Below are 16616 nucleotides of genomic sequence, written 5' to 3'. Positions count from 1 at the left end.
TCTTACCTTACTTTTAGAGGTCTTTTACAACAGATCAGATGGGGTCTAGAGAGACTAGAAGTTTATAGCAGCTCCATTCTTTCCTGGGAATAGCAAGACCAGTAAATGCCTTCTTTGAGAATTAAAGAAGACAGGTGAGAACTGAGTTTTATTCCTATGGGGCATAAGGATACCCTAAATATTTGCCTTCCAGGTGCAAAGATACCACCCATTCCTACATTGCATGTGACCTAGTTCCTACCTGGGAAGTTTGTCATCCCTGCTCTTGTGTTCCCTTGAAGAGGGGGTGAGGTGTTCACCAAAGTCTATTGCCAGATTCAGAAGTTCTGCCCACTCAAGAATGGGTCAGACCTCCTCCTGTCTGATGTCCATGAAGATCATAGCCCCATTGAGAAGCCACCTGCCAAGAGCGGTTGGGCTGGAAGAAGCTCCAAGGTCCTGCTTGACCAACCTCTCTTATGGGCCCTTAAGATGCTAACCTGGGGCTTAGGGAGCAAATGCCACTGGAAAAATTGAGATTTATCCCTTCCCAAGAATACAAATTCCTTTTAAGGCAATGTGTCCCGCCTCTCCCTTCTATATAAGGGCAGCTTCGATATAATAGCTTCTGCCAAACAAGCCCCACCCATAGCCAAGCTGGCATTGACTTTGGCCTGGGCTTCCTGCCAGGGAAGGGCACTTGCCAGACTGGCTTAGGCCAGTCTGAGTGAGCTGGTCCTGGAAGTCTGTAAGGTTTGCTCAGCTCCACAAACCCTACAGGCTGGCCTATATGTAGGAACAGGAGAATGGAAGACTTTTCCAACTCCTCATCCGCTAGGGGCTGGCAGGGTGATTCTATCTTACAAACACTGGTCTTGGAATTGAAAGGTGAAGCCAAGACTAATGTTTGAGGTACAGCCCATACACGCATATGTGCTTAGTCGCTCAGTCATGTCCTGCTCTTTGCGACACTCTGGACTGTAACCCGTCAGGCTCCTCTGTCCATGGGATTTTTCAGGCAAGAATACTGCAGTGGGTTGCCATTTCTTCATATAGGCATAAAATGCTATGCAAAACTTCAGTTAAGCAAATAAGTTGCTCCCAAACCATAATCCCCACCTCTACGTAAATCAGAGCGAGCTCAGATGGGCGTGTCCTGATACATCTAGACCACGCCTATTGCACAGTTTCGCCCACTCGTTGGCCAATGGCGTCTTAGGGGCGTGTCCTGTCTTGCTCCCGCCCTGACGCAACAATACAAGGTGGGGCGGTTCGGCGCGCGCCCGTTTAGTAGGAGCCGGACTGCAGGGCTGAGGGTTGGGCTTTGTGCTGCGACCCCCGCAGGAGAAGATGAACGGGACGCATAACTGGTGTACCTTGGTGGACGTTCACCCGGAGGGGCAGACCGCGGTAAGTAAAAGCGTTCGCGCTGCCTACCTAGCTTGGTATTCTCGTTTTCGAATTCTTCATTTCCAGTGCCCCGCGAGGAGTTCGCTGACATCACCTGATGCCGCGCTCGGTGTGGTCAGCTCCTCGCAGTGCTTCTCTTTCTTCTACCACTTTGCGGCGGGTAGTGGGGTCAGCAGGATAAAGACTCTTCTGAGGCTCGAGGACACAGGGCTTCCCTGCCCTTTGGGAGGACACTGCGGCTCCTGCCCGGGCCTCGGCGCTGGTCGCCGGTGCGCGCTGCTCAGGGGTCCTATGGGCTGTTAGGTTGTGTCGTAGGAGAATGAGCTCCAGGGACTGGATCCCTGTGCTCTTTTGGACTTCGGTTCCTATCGAGGGGGATTAGGCCTTTCTGTGGGTTCTGGTGACTTCAGGGGCTCTTCAAAGAACTTCGTAGTGCTTTGGGCGAGCAGTAGCAAGACAAAGGATACAAAGTGAAATTCTAGGGCTCGGACTGGAGGGTGGGGTGGTAGAACTCCAAGTACGCGGAGATTGGCCAAGGACTCTTACCTTTTGCTAGGAGGCTGTCTGCTTGGGGTCACCTCTCTGCTATGATTTCTGCTCTTTCCCCCATGCAGGTTTTCCTGCTCCCCTCCTCCCATCGGTCAGCCGATAGCTTCCTGGGACTTTTGGTTGGTTTTGCTTCCGTCTTCAAGCACGGAGCAAGCAGATGGAAGGGATGCCAGAACCTGGGCTGAGAAGGGGAGGGAAGTGACCTGCACGAGTTTCTAGACGGAGTGAGAGTGGGGGAGCGAGGACCCCTTCCCATCTGCTCCAGTGCTAAGCGATCTGCCCAGCTCCCCTCACTCCCTTGGTCTCCTCCCCACCACAGTAGACCGTATGATTTTTCCTCGTACCCTCAGAGGAGGGTAGCTTGTGGCTCTGCTGGGAAACCTAACCCAGAATGAATGTGTACTATTTCATCAGTTTTCAAGCTATTCTGGAGGAGAATGAAACGGGAGCTAAGGTGATAGGGAGTTTGTATCCCTCCCTTTCCCCCACTGCACTCTGATTCCATTCTGTCTTCCTGTCTCAGCATGCTCTTGAGATAGAGCTAATCCATCTGCACCTGGATTATGGCTTTTCAAAGTATATTTCAAGTTGAGGGTATAGATGATCACTTAATTCGGCTCACAGTCCCCTCTCCATTTCTGTCCAGGCTGTGAGTGTCTATCACATTACAATTCAAGTATTGCTACTGCCCAACCCCAATACCCCCATCCCTGTCTTCTGTTATTTGCCACTCCCCCAGCTCTGGGACACAGAAGAGATGAGAAGAAAAATCCATCCTCTATTGTGTTAGACCCAAGTCCTTTTCCACATGCTTGCTCACTGTTTTGGAATGGCTGAGGCAAGGAACAGGATATGAGGGAAATAAAGGAGAGGGATGACTAGAGTTTTTGCTTGTTGTAGAAAAGAGATTCAGAGAAGTCTTAAATCTAAGGCATTGGCAGTGTTGAGAATGAATTGACACTCTATCCCTTGATGTTTTGCTGCTTGTCTGGTGGGGCAGAAAGAGTGGATTGGAAAATAGCAAGAAATTCAGACAGTCTCCAGCCGTAGATTAGTTTGAAGCTAATCAGAGGCCTCTAGAACAAGAGAGAGACAGAAATTCTCTTTTATTCCTTCTTACCAGGCTGAACTTGAAAGTTATTTGACTTCAAAGGTGGGAATGAAATCACTATTGCCCATATCTGGTGTTGGAGACATTCCTGAGCTCTTACGGAAGAGGAGATGGTAAACAATCAATCAGTCAGGAGACAGGCTTTGTCCTGGATTCCTTTCCTCTGAGCCATCTTGAAGACAGAATTTATGGCTCTGGACAGTCCCCAGGAACCTCTCATATATTCACATTGTTGAATGAGTGCTCAGTGCATGTGCAAAGTGAGTGAGTGAATAAATGAATGAAGAAGTTGTTTCTTTTGGTGTCAGCAGTGCAGACAATTTAATTTTCTGGTGTGTCCTGCTGAGTGTCAGGACCCTGGGACTGTGTTGGTGTTTCTCCAACAACCAGGCCATGTGCCTCAGTGCACCACACATGGTCACTGGAAATACGGCTGCTGCATTCTCTGGGTTGTTTTTATTGTTGGAGGCAGTTGCAGTAGGTACAAGGAGCCAGTGCTTTCCAACTGCTGATCGTAATCACATAGTCACTAAAAATCAACTTAATGGGTCAGAACCAGCCTTAAAAAAGAAATAGATGTGCTCAGAGCAGGAGGCCTGAAGAAATGGCCCCTGTATTTGTAACACACCCTAACAGGGATCTGGGTTCATTGTAACAAGAGGCGCAAAACTTGTGGCCTTCCTGTGAATAAATACCTTACACATGTCCGCCTGCACCTCCACTGGGCAGGGACAGTGGGACAGGGCTCAGTATTGGAAGAAAAGTTGCAGTATTTAGTGGAAGAGCTTGCTACCTACAGCCTGTCTAGCCCGTGCATGGGTGAGCCATGAATGGTCTTATAGTCATAAAAGCTTTGAACCTCTCTTTTCAGGAAAAAAGAAAGAAATTCCAACTGTATGCTCTTCTGGAAATGGTAAAACCATAGAGACAATAAAAAGATCAATGGATGCCAGGAATTTGGGAGGAGAGTGCAGATGAATACACAGAATACAGAAGTTTTTTAGGGCAGTGAAAATACTTTGATAGTATAATGATGGATATATGTCATTATACATTTGTCCAAACCCATGGAAGGTGTAACATACTCACTTGACATAGAGTGAATCTTAAGATGATCTGTGGATCCTGGGTGGTTATGATGTATCAATATACGTTCATCTTTGGTTAAAAAGTACCATTCTGGTGAATGATGCTGATAATGGCTATGCATGTGTGTGGGGAGGGGGTATATGGGAAATTTCTATATCTTCCTGTCAATTTTGTTACAAACCTAAAACTGCTCTAAAAAACAACAAACTTCTTATTTCTTAAAATAAGAGATAAGAGTTAACAGGCTCAGAGTGTTAGGGTAGACATTTTTGGTGAAACTTTTGTTTCAGTTATATCTTTGTTTACATATTACATATGTGTATGTGTATTTATTTGATTGTGATGTAAAATGTGTTTTTTAAGGCCAAAAAGCTTTGCAAGCCACTGTACTAAATTGTACTGGCAAATAAAAGCACAGATTAACTTCATATTGATTTTTTAAAAGACATTTCCAATAAGTTCTCTTATTATAAACAACAGAAAGTGGCTTCAACTAACTTAAGCAAAAGAGGAATTTATTAGAAGGAAATAGGCAGCTCACAGAATTTAAGCTTAAAAAGTCTAAACCAAGGGAGTCCTGGGGGCTGGGTAAATGAAAGGAGAGAATGGAGGGTTTCTAGTTCTGGGTGCACTGTTTCCAGCTGTGTTAGGTCTTTTTGCCATAGTGTCATTGGCCCCTTCCCCACTTGGCCAGGGCTTGGGGTTCCTTGATTAACAGGCCCACCAAATTACCCAGTAAAGGAGGGAGATTCTCTGAAACAAAACCCAAGTGCTGTTATCAGTGGAGGAGGATGAAAATTGGTAACAAGAGCAGCAATAGACTTAATTTAAATGATCTCTGATTGTCTTTCTTTTCCTTTTTAAATCATTTTTAATCAAAGGAATGTATGTGTATGATTTTAAAAAGATCTAGTAATATAAAAGGCCTTTAAAAAAAATAGTGAGCAATTCCCTACCTAAGGCTGGCTGAGCAGTAAAAAATCTGCCTGCTGAGGCAGGAGATGCAGATTGTATCCCTGGGTAGAGAAGATCCCCTGGAGAAGGAAATGGCAACCCACTGCAGTATTCTTGCCTGGGAAATCCCATGGACAGAGGAGCCTGGTAGGCTACAGTCCATGGGGTCACAAAGAGTCAGACACGACTTATACTTAGCGACTAAAACAACAGCCACCCAAAACCACCCAAAGTGGAAGTTACCACTCTTAACTCTTAGTTCTGTCTAGTGTTTATAGCCATGTTTCTAAATAGTTTGCTTATCATTTATCAGTTTTAGACATTGTTGACTTCCTGTTGTAGGAATTATAGGAAGGTTTATACTGGCACCTCTTACATGCTTCCTTTCCCTTCTCCCTTCTTCCCAACGAAATTATATCACAGTTTTTGACTAAATTGTGGTTCTATTCATAACATTGCAGTTAAGAGCCTGGTTCTGGGAGTCTGATCCATTGGACTAAGTCAGAGCTTCAGTGTTTGCTTTGCCCAAGATCACTTTGATAGACTATTTTATCTCTTTAGTCTCAGTTTCCTCATTTGTAAAATGGGGATAATAATTACATCGTTTTCATAAGGTTGTGAAGAATGCATATGAAATATGAAGTACAATGCCTGGCGCATGGTAAGTGCTGAGATGTTAGTCATTATTTTCTCTTTGTTACTTACAGCGAGACTGTTTTAACTCCCCCTGGTCAAGGGATGGAGAAAGAACACTCTGGTCTGGTTAAGTTTTGCTCCTTCTCATTATGTTGATGTCTGGTCTTACCTGTTCCTTTCCCCTTTCCTCTGCCAGTGGAGGATCTTGAGGGTCAAAAAGGACGTCTAGATAGACCCAGAGTGAAGACCTGAATAAGCTTGTCTAGTCTCAACTTAGCTGGGACTGTCTTAGAGTGATAGTCAGGGTTCATGTTTTAGCATCCTGTTCTGGGCTCTTTTCCTCCTTCTCCTTTTTCCGAAATCATGGCCAAGGCAGCTGGTGTCCCCTGATGCTCTGGACTCTGATAAGGTCCCTTTAAGCATCCTATCAGTGTTACCCTTCCTTAGAATATTTTCTCCCCACCTCCACCCCCGGACTTCCCTGGTGGCTCAGATGGTAAAGAATCTGCCTGCAATGTGGGAGACCCAAGTTCAGTCCCTGGGTTGGGAAGATCCCTTGGAGAAGGGAATGGCTACCCACTCCACAATTCTTGCCTAGAGAATTCCATGGACAGAGGCTATAGTCTGTGGGGTTGCAGACAGTTGGCCAGGATTGAGCAACTAACACTCCCCTCCACCAGCACCCAGTCCTCTCTACATTTTTTATATTGGTCAGTCTAGCTAAAGAGGTTTTCTCAATATCTAAGTGGATTTGAAATTTTACATCAGCTGCAGTCTGAACCTTTGTCTTTACCCTGAAATTGGTGTCATTCCTTTAGGACTTCAGAATCTGCATTAGTTTAATGCCAAGTCTTTCCTAACTTAGACTTTTTTTTTTTTCCATAAAGTTCTGATTTACTGAAGGCTCACTATAGGCCTCATTTTCATTTTCTTTTTATAATAGCTTTATTGAGGTATAATTCACATGCCATACATATCACTCATTCCATATACAATTCAATGGGTTTTAGTGTAATGACAGAGTTGTACAGTCATCAACACAGCTGATTTCAGAACATATTTCATCACCCCATAAAGAAATCCTGACCCATTAGCAATCACTCCCCATTTTCCTCCAGTAGTCCCTGACCCCAACTAGCAGTCTACTTTCTTTCTCTATGATTTGCCTATTCTAGATACTTTATCTAAATGTAATCATATAATATGTGATCCTTTGTGACTGGCTTCCTCTAGTTAGCATGTTTTTGACCCATGTTGCAATGTGAATCAGCATTTCATTCCTTTTTATGACTGAATAATAAATATTACATTGTACGAAAATATTTTGACATGTTCATCATGGATAAATGTCAATGGGCTTTTGGGTTGTTTCTTTAAAAAAAAATGTTTTGAAATTGGAGTATAGTTGATTTACAGTGCTGTGTTTGTTTCAGGTGTATGGCAAAGCAAATCGCTTATACATATATAAGCGATTTTTTAGAATCACTCTTTTTTAGAATCTTTTCCTATATAGGCCATAACAGAGTATCGAGTGGAGTTCCCTGTATGACACAGTAGCTTCTTATTGGGTTGGTTGTTTCTTCTTTTCTTTTTTTTATGAATAATGCTCTTATGAACATTTGTTGACAAGTTTTTTTTTTTTTCCTCTAATTTTATTTTATTTTTAAACTTTACATAATTGTATTAGTTTTGCCAAATATCAAAATGAATCCACCACAGGTATACATGTGTTCCCCATCCCGAACCCTCCTCCCTCCTCCCTCCCCACACCATCCCTCTGGGCCGTCCCAGTGCACCAGCCCCAAGCATCCAGCATCATGCATCGAACCTGGACTGGCAACTCGTTTCCTACATGATATTTAACATTTTATGTGGACTTATGTTTTAATATCTCTTGGCAAGAAATACCTAGGTTTGGAATTGCTGGGTCAGAATATTTGCATTTTAAAAGAGGATTCTTCTGGAGCCATTCACTCCAAAGGAATGAATGAATTCTAAGCCGGTGGCAGCCCTGGCTCTGTGACACCTGGGTGGGGAAAGAAACTCCGGGGCAGAGGAACCACTCAAGTTCTGTGACTGCCTGTTCCTTTCACTCATGAGCTCTGCCACAAGCTCAGCCCGTAAATTCCTCCCCACATCATTCTGTGTCCCCCATTCGTTGCCAGGTTCTCACCTTTAGGAGCACTACGGCTGATGATGTCTCCAAGCCTGCCTGGAATTTGGGGAATGCTGGGCTCTGTGGGAGGATTTGAGAGGGGAGGCTTACGGAGCCACCAGGCATTGGGCGCCAGCGTTTGCCCATACTTCTCGCAGGTGGGAGTGGTGGGGTGGAGTGTGCACCCAGATGGTTTCGGTTCCATACATGTGTACTCAGAGCAGGTGGGACAAGCTTCCTCGCCTGCTGATAATTATGGTATGTGCCTCTTTGGGTCACGATTCAGTCTTGTGAAATACCTTTGTCTCCTAGGGGTGGGGAGGTTTAGTGGAGGGAACAGGTATGTGCTGGGGAGACGCTTGGCCCAGATTGAAGCCTGGCCAACAGGGGCAGGAAGAGGAAAAGAAAATAGAGAGGAAGGAAAAGGAAATGGTTTTCTAGGGCTTGGGGGTAAAGAAAGCAAAAATCACAAAGCAAGGTAATCAGAGACTGGAGAAGGGGAAGGGGTGCCCGGGAACTGGGGATTCCAGGCTGGCTGGGCACGAGGTGGGTTTCCTAAATGAAGATTGGCCAAACAAAAGGGTGTCTTCCTCAGAGTTGAGAGTTCTGGAGCCCACCTCCCTCTCACTGCTGGCCCCTGTGTTTTGCTGTGCCAGCGGTCCAGAGAATGAGAACAGCTGCCCCAATTTAGGGTGCCACCCTAAATCCCTTTTTCTCATTTCACCTCCTAATCACCTTGGTTAGCTCTCTGCGTAGAGCTTGTCCAGCCCATGCCTTTGGGCAGGGAACCAGACAAAAAGCAAACACCTGTTTTGTTGGTTACTCTGTGGGGAGGAGCAGGAATGCAACAAAGGGCCAGCTCTGACCGAGAGAGCCCTGCAAGAGGCAGGACCAAGAGTGCCCTGTGAGACCTGTGAGCCCAGTGGGTTAGGAGTCTCAGCCAAGAGACAGTTGTCCCCCAATCACTGCACCTAGCCTCTTTGACTTTTCTGGGGCTTTCCTCGACCTGACCTCTTGGGAACCGTTGTTTCAAGAGGCTGGCTATTTCCATTTCTCAGAAGGGAAAAATTGAGGTGGCTGCTTCAGAGACCACAGACATTCCAAGTGGAAACAGGGAACAGGATCAAGGGACAAGATGGTGGAGGAGTGTATTTTAGGGTACGGATAAATTAAGGATGCTGGTTTTCAGCTGAGGGGCAATCTTACTCAGAGGCCCTTGACTCTCATCTGCCATTCAGTCCTCATGGCCCTCATAGCAGCCTGGGGAGTGGGAGCTGGGGAGACATATTTTCCTATGGATCTTTCCACTATTCACGTGAGCCTGAGGTGTGGGAACCTCTGGGGCCTCCCTGTTTATCTCCCTATCACTGTTCCTTAGCGTCTTGATCTCTAAGCCCTTAGCTATGTGTTTACCCCATCCCCGCTCTGAGGAGTGAGTCACAGCTGGAGATTTGTTTGAACAGAGTGGAGAGGCTGCCTATAATTTAGAGGTGGCTGGGCTTCTCCCCAGGAATGTTTATGAGGTTAGAGGCTGCTTACCTTGTGATTAGCTCTGTTCCTTTTTCCCTAGAGAAGATGGCTCCCCTTCCTATCTTGCCATTCAGAGAGTCCCCAGAGGGGACCCCCCTGCTGGATATTTTGGAGTATTCCTAAAGCTCCCTGAAGCCCGCTCACAGCCCTGGGGTCCCTCCAGCCCCAGAAACCAGTGGCACCAAATAGAGAGGGGCCTGGGTTTTCCTCCTTGGCTATGGTTTGAGGTTATGGGGTGAAGTCTGTGGGCTTACAGACTGGATCCTCTGGTTCTGGAGGATGAAGTACCAGAAAGAACCCTAGATTTATTCATAGGCTCCTTTTATTTTTTTATGTATTGAAGGTGCACGGGCTTAGTTGCTCCATGGCGTGTGCGATCTTCCTGGACCAGGGGTAGAACCCGAGTCTCCTGCATTGGCAGGCGGATTCTTTACCATTGAGCCACCAGGGAAGCCCTCACAGGCTCCTTTTAGACAGTTGGTTTCACATACTCCCCTCCCTTGAAGTTTTCCTAGAGCTCCTTGGGAAAGTCAATGCTCCCTAACTTTTGGGAAGTGATTTATGGTTTGCAAAGTGCTTTCACACTGTTCCTAAATATCTACTGCCTACTTGCCTAAAGTACAGGCAAGGTAGGTATTATTACCCCCTATTTTGCAGATGGGAAATTGCCCAGAGAGATAAAATGATTTGCTCAAGGATTAGTAGGTGCCATTTGTACTCAAACCCCACCTTTGTCTCGAAGTTTAGTACTTTTTCTTTCCGTCTCTTTCTTTTATATATTTTATATAGGAGTGTCACACAAATGCATTTTTGTTGCAGACATTTCAAACACTGTAGAAATATTGATATATGACCTGAAAGTCCCTTTACTCCTCTGATTTCTTCTGTGTGTTCAGTCGTGTCCAACTCTTTGCGACCCCACGGACTGTGGCCTGCCAGGTTCCTCTGTCCATGGGAGTTTTCAAGCAAGAATATTGGAGACGGTTGCCATTTCCTCCTCCAGGGGATCTTCCCAACCCAGAGATCAAACCCGAATCTCCTGTGTTGCAGGCAGATTCTTTACTGCTGAGTAGACTTTTTCTAGCTTAGTGTGTATGAGTTCAGTGCTTTTCTGTTGTGGTTACTTTCAAGAAATGCCAGTGTGGCATGGTGGTTAGGAGTATAGACTCTGGAATCACAGGGCCTGGGTTTGAATCCTGACTCCTCTCCTTATTAATTATGTGACCTTGGGCAAGATACTTATATGACTCAGTTTTCTCATCTGTAAAATGGGGATTTATACCTAGCATATAGTTGTCTTGTGAGGATTAAATGAGTTAATACATATAAAGCACTTAGAACAGGACCCGTAGGGCTCAGCACGTAGTATTCGCTTTATTTAGGAGCTGACAATTACTAATTCTCTGAACATATATATGCACTTAAATAAATAAGAGGTCATATTTTATGAATTAAATTGTGACTTGCGTTTTTCACTTAATATACCTTTTTAATATTTATGTGGCTGCATCTGGTCTTAGTCATAGCGCGGGATCTTCGCTGCATCATGTGGGATCTTTGGTGCACAGCCTCTCTATTGCAGCGCGTGCAGTCTCTGTGTGTGGCATGCAGCCTTTCTAGTTGTGGCACTTGGGCTCCAGAGCACATGGGCTTCAATAGTTGCAGTGTACAGACTTGGTTGCTTCACGGCATGGGATCTTAGTTCCCCGACCAGGGATCTAACCTGCATCGTCTGCTTTGCAAGGTGGATTCTTAGCTACTGGACCACCAGGGAAATCCCTCACTTAATATATCTTGGAGGTCTTTTCCTGTCAACTTGCAGAGGTTTACTTATCAGCAGTGTAGTATCTCATAGCATGGATATTACTATACTTAATTCACTCCCTTGAGACTACTTATGCTGTTTCCAGGCCTTTAAGTATTGTTAAGAGGATTGCAGTTAACATTTTTACACGTATATCTTTGGGTAAATGTGCATGGATTTTCATAGGGCATATTCCTAAAAGTGGAATTAGTCAAAGGGTTTAAAAAAGTATGCACTCTTAATATTGGCCAAATTGACTTCTAAAAATACGTGTGTAATCTCTGATGATACGCATTTGAAATTAGTCTTTTTTCCTGCATCCTCACCAATCCTAGGTATTATCAGTATCTTTAAAATTTGCCATTCACTTGATCTAAAAATGATATTTCTGCAGGATTTACATGAAGTAACTCACTCACTTTACTGAAAAGCAAGGAAGGATACCTTTGTATATGGGAAGTTGTTTTTTTTTTCCTGTCACACCATGTGGCATGCGGGATTTTAATTCCCTGATGCCCAGGGATCGAACCCATGCCCGTGCCCCTGCAGTGGAAGCACAGAGTCTTCATCACTAGTTCACCAGAAAAGTCCCTATACGGGAAGTTTGAAAACATAGCAAATAAAATGGTCACCTGTGTACTGAACAGCCACCTTAAGAAACAGAACATTAGCAATACTTTGAAGCTCCCTGGGGTCCCTTATGGATCATAACCCTTCTGCTTCCTCCACAGAACTTTGGAATTTTGTGTTTTTATTTTTTTTGTTTTTTATTATACTTTTACTACATACTCAAGTAATGTATTGCTTAGTCTGACGTGTTTTGAACTTTGTGTACATGGCGTCATCTGTATTCTACTGCTTACTTTTTTTCATAATATTAATTTTGAGATTCTTTCATGTCGATGCATGTAGCTGTAGTTCATTTATTTTCACAGCTGAATATACTGGTTCATTGTATTACTGTGACAGAGTTTATTCACCCGTTTCCTTGTCAGTGCACCATTCGGGTTGTTCCCAGTGTTTTCCCACTGCAAGCAGTGCTGCCGTGAGCGTACTTCTACGTGTCTTATCTGACACTTTTCAAATCAAAATTTAATGAAATTCCCCCAAATGATAACTCATTATTATTTTAATTTTTGCATTTCCTTTATTACTGGTAATGTTGGGCATCTTTTATATGTTTTTTAGCCATTTGTATTTCTGTTTTAAATTCATTCATTCATTCATTCCTTTATTGGCTGTGCCGGGTCTTCATTGCTGCCTGTGGGCTTTCTCTGGTTGCGGCAAGCAGGGGCTACTCTTCAGTTGTGTGCGTGGCTTCTCCTTGCAGTGGCTTCTCCTGTGGCAGAGCACAGGCTCTTGGGTGCCTGGGCTCAGTAGTTGCCGTACACAAGCTTCAGGAGTTGTGGTTCGTGGGCTCTAGAGCACGGGCTCAGTAGTTGTGGTGCACGGGCTAAGTTGCTCTGCAACATGTGGAATCTTCCCGGACTAGGGATTGAACCCATGTCTTCTGCATTGGCAGGCTGATTCTTAACCATTAGACCACAAGAGTAGTCCCTGTAGTTTTTCTTAGTGTTGCCTTTCTTGGTCTTTGCTCATTTTTTTTCTTGTTTCCCCCCTTTTCATGTCTGCTTTTTTCCAGTGTTCTATACCGCTTCTCTAAACTGAGGAGTCTAATGTTCTCAAAAGAAAAGGAATTGGGAAGATCCCAGATGACATTACCTGGAATTCACGCAACACATATTCTTTGACATGCCTACTCTAAGCAAGGCACCGTGCTAAATAAGCCATCAAGTCTTCAGGAGCTTATGATTTTATCGGGGAGAAGAGCGAATAAGTAGTTATGAAGGAATGGGGCCTGTGTTACAGTTAGGGTATGTAGGATGCAGTGGGTGCAGGAGCAGGCTCTGACAGAGGGGTGCTGGCGTAGGACTGTTCGAGCAGAGCCTTAAGGTTGAGTGCAATTCTCCAAGGAGGCAAGGGAGGGGAAGGGAATCTCAGAGGAGAGAACAACGGGCACACCTTTGGGGAGGTGGAAACGTGTATTGCATTGGAAGGCTCATCAACAGAAATTTGGATTTGGGTGCTTTGCTACAGTTGGATCAGGAAAGTTTGGAATAGCTCGTGTCGGGTACAGGTGAGGTCCTGGTGGGAGTCAAGACATTATGTGATCCGGACAGTGATAATAGGTCTGATCATAAGGGAATTTTAATGCTATGATAAACAGTTTTTAATTTTTTTTTTTTGCTTTAAAAAAAGGCATACATTTATGTATGTATGCAGTAACATACATTCATAAATGTACAATCAAGTAATTTTCACACACTGGACACTAACCATCACCCAGATCAAGAAACAAATCATTACCAGTATCAGGGAGTCCCCTTTTGTCCCCTTCTAGTTATTATCTACCCTCTATCCTCACGGGTAACCACAATCCTGACTTCTGAAAGCATTCTTTATTTTGCTTGTTTTTATACTTTTTGTAGAAATGGAATCATATGGTATGCTTCATTGTCTGACTTCTTTTGCTTAACCTATCTAAAAACATATTCATGACATATCCATGTTGCATGTCCCCTAGTTCATTCTTTTCCATTGTTGTACAGTGTTCTCTTATGTGGATGGCTATATCACAATTAATCCATTCTACTCCAAAACATTGCTAATTTTGGCTATTGTGAAAAATGCTACTATGAACATACTGGTGTGTGTTTTTTATGGGGGAAATATATATGCATTTCTATCGAGTAGATAACCAGGGGTAGAATTGCTGTGTTATAAGATGCTTATACGGAGAAGGCAATGGCATCTCACTCCAGTACTCTTGCCTGGAAAATCCCATGGATGGAGGAGCCTGGTAGGCTGCAGTCCACGGGGTCCCGAAGAGTCAGACACGACTGAGTGACTTCACTTTCACTTTTCACTTTCATGCATTGGAGAAGGAAATGGCAACCCACTCCAGTGTTCTTGCCTGGAAAATCCCAGGCAAGATTCTGGGGGAGCCTGGTGGGCTGCCGTCTATGGGGTCGCACAGAGTCGAACATGACTGAAGCAACTTAGCAGCAGCAGCAGCAGGATGCTTATAGGATTGAAGGCAGGAGAAGGGGACGACAGAGGATAAGATGATTGGATGGCATCACCGACTCGATGGATGTGAGTTTGAGTGAGCTCTGGGAGTTGGTGATGGACAGGGAGGCCTGGCATGCTGCAGTCCACGGGGTTGCAGAGAGTCGGACACGACTGAGCTACTGGACTGAGGGTGTCACTCATGTGTTCATCTGTGGTACATACTTCCAAAGTGACTGTGATTGATTGTGATAATGAGTAAACCCTCCATCAGTGTATGAGAGTTCTGATTGTTCTACAGCCCCTAACACTTGGTTGTTTTTTTTTAACCCTTCATTCTGATGGGTATTTTGTGGTATTGCCTTATGGGGTTAGTTCCTAGTTCTTTGATGACATGGCTAATGAAATAGAACCCTTTTCATATGTTTTATTGGCTATGTGAATATCCTCTTATGTGATGATTCTATTGAAGTGTTTTGCTCATTTTTCTGTTGGGCACCACTCTCTCTCCCTCTCATGTTCCCTCCCTTCCCTTCTTTCTTCCTTTAAATATGCTCTTTATTTTGAAATAATTTTAGGTTTACAGAAAAGTTGCAAAGCTAATACTCATATACTCTTCACTCAATTTTCTCCAATGCTAGCATCTTATATAACCATGGCACATTTGTCATAACTAAGAAATTTTTAATGGATATAATACTGGTTAACTAAATTGTAGACTTTAATTGGATTTCACCAGATTTTTCACTAATATCCTTTTTCTGATCCAGGATTCAGTCCAGGATATCATGTTGTTTTTTGTCTTACAGAAATTCTTAATGTATTCTGAATATCCTTTGTCAGATATTCATAGAATGGATATCTTCTACTCTGTGGGTTGTCATGCACTCTCTTAATGGTGCCTTCTGATGAATGAAAGTTCAAAATTTTAATATAGTCCAATTTATCAATTTTTTACGAGAAGGACTTTATGATGTGTTTAAGAAAAATTTTGCCTTTGTCAAGGCCGTAAAAATGTTCTGAAAGATAGAAAGTGAAGTTGCTCAGTTGTGTCCAACTCTTTGTGACCCCATAGACTACAGCCTGCCGTCCATGGGATTTTCCAGGTAAGAATACTGGAGTGGGTTGCCATTTCCTTCTCCAGGAGATCTTCCTGACCCAAGGATCCAGCCCAGGTCTCCCTCATTGCAGGCAGACTCTTTATCATCTGAGCCACTAGGGAATCCAAAAAAAATATTCTATAAAAACCCTTATTTTTCTGGGAATTCCCTGATGGTTCAGTGGCTAAGACTGCTCTCTATACAGGGGGCCTGGGTTTGATCCCTGGTCAGGAAACTAGATCCCATGTTTCACAACTAAGACCCAACACAGCCAAAAAAAAATTAAAAACCTTTATTTTTCTGCTTTTCACATTTACATCTGCAATCCACTCAGAATTAATGCTTATATATAGTATGAAGTAGGAATTAATATGTATTTTCTCCCATAACAAGGCATGTTTATTTTAACCTGTATGCTTATGGAAAATATTTTAAAGAGGAGCATTGTCAAATTTTGAGGAACTGGCATTTTTGTATGTCTGTGTGTATTAGTCACTGTGTTCTCACTGAAATGTTGTACTGTCCATCTTACCAGCTAGTAAAGTAAGGCTGAGGGAGAGTAAAATTAATACACACAACAAATGAAAGTCAGAGCTAATGTTTGGGCCAAGGTCTAACTGTTCTAAATGCTGTTCTTTTTCTGCAAAGAAGGTAGAAAATCAGTCTGGGCTTGAGGGATAATGGACCAGGCAACAGACCTGGTGGTGATTTGGGTACTCCTTGTTATGTATCATCTCATTCTATGGAAATAAAATATGCTTTCTAAAATAAAAAATAAGTATATGAAAAATAACATGAAAGAAGTTGATCATATCCTACACTGAAGTTGTGGGTCAGTTAGGCTGAATAAATTAGTCTGATCTATTCATGGAGTATTAGTACTGCTGCTGCTGCTGCTAAGTCCGACTTCAATAGTGTCCGACTCTGCATGACCCCATAGGCGGCAGCCCACCAGGCCCCACCGTCCCTGGGGTTCTCCAGGCAAGAACACTGGAGTGGGTTGCCGTTTCCTCCTCCAATGCATGAAAGTGAAAGTGAAGTCGCTCAGTCGTGTCCGACTCTTTGCAACCCCATGGACTGCAGCTACCAGGCTCCTCCATCCATGGGATTTTCCAGGCAAGAGTACTGGAGTGGATGCTTAATGTGATGAAAATTAATGATGAAATATTAAAGGGGGAAAGCAAGTATATAAGTGTATATAGTAGTATGCCTTTCAAAAATGTGCATAGA

At 43.8% G+C, this 16616-nt stretch overlaps 1 protein-coding gene and 1 non-coding gene across 6 annotated transcripts in view; both read left to right on the top strand.

The window, feature by feature from the left end:
* Positions 1–1233: 1233 nt before the first annotated feature.
* TUFT1 (tuftelin 1) overlaps positions 1234–16616 on the top strand; it is a 50317-nt gene continuing 34934 nt past the window's right edge. For 2 of the 5 annotated variants that reach the window (XM_070367086.1, XM_070367085.1), the window contains exon 1: positions 1290–1389. Coding sequence is in view for 2 of the 5 variants with exons in the window: in XM_005894960.3 (XP_005895022.2) it covers positions 1330–1389 (60 nt within the window). In the remaining 3 variants the exon portion in view is untranslated. Of the gene's footprint in view, positions 1390–16616 lie in introns of all 5 variants that reach the window. The other 3 variants (XM_005894960.3, XM_005894961.3, XM_070367084.1) reach the window with 3 other exon arrangements.
* LOC138987356 (small nucleolar RNA SNORA11) lies at positions 3623–3753 on the top strand. The gene has a single exon (XR_011463840.1). It is a non-coding gene; the product is annotated as a small nucleolar RNA SNORA11 (small nucleolar RNA).

Source organism: Bos mutus, chromosome 3 (assembly GCF_027580195.1).
Source record: "Bos mutus isolate GX-2022 chromosome 3, NWIPB_WYAK_1.1, whole genome shotgun sequence".
NCBI classification, from domain to species: domain Eukaryota; kingdom Metazoa; phylum Chordata; class Mammalia; order Artiodactyla; family Bovidae; genus Bos; species Bos mutus.
This window is presented reverse-complemented; position numbering and strand designations above follow the sequence as displayed.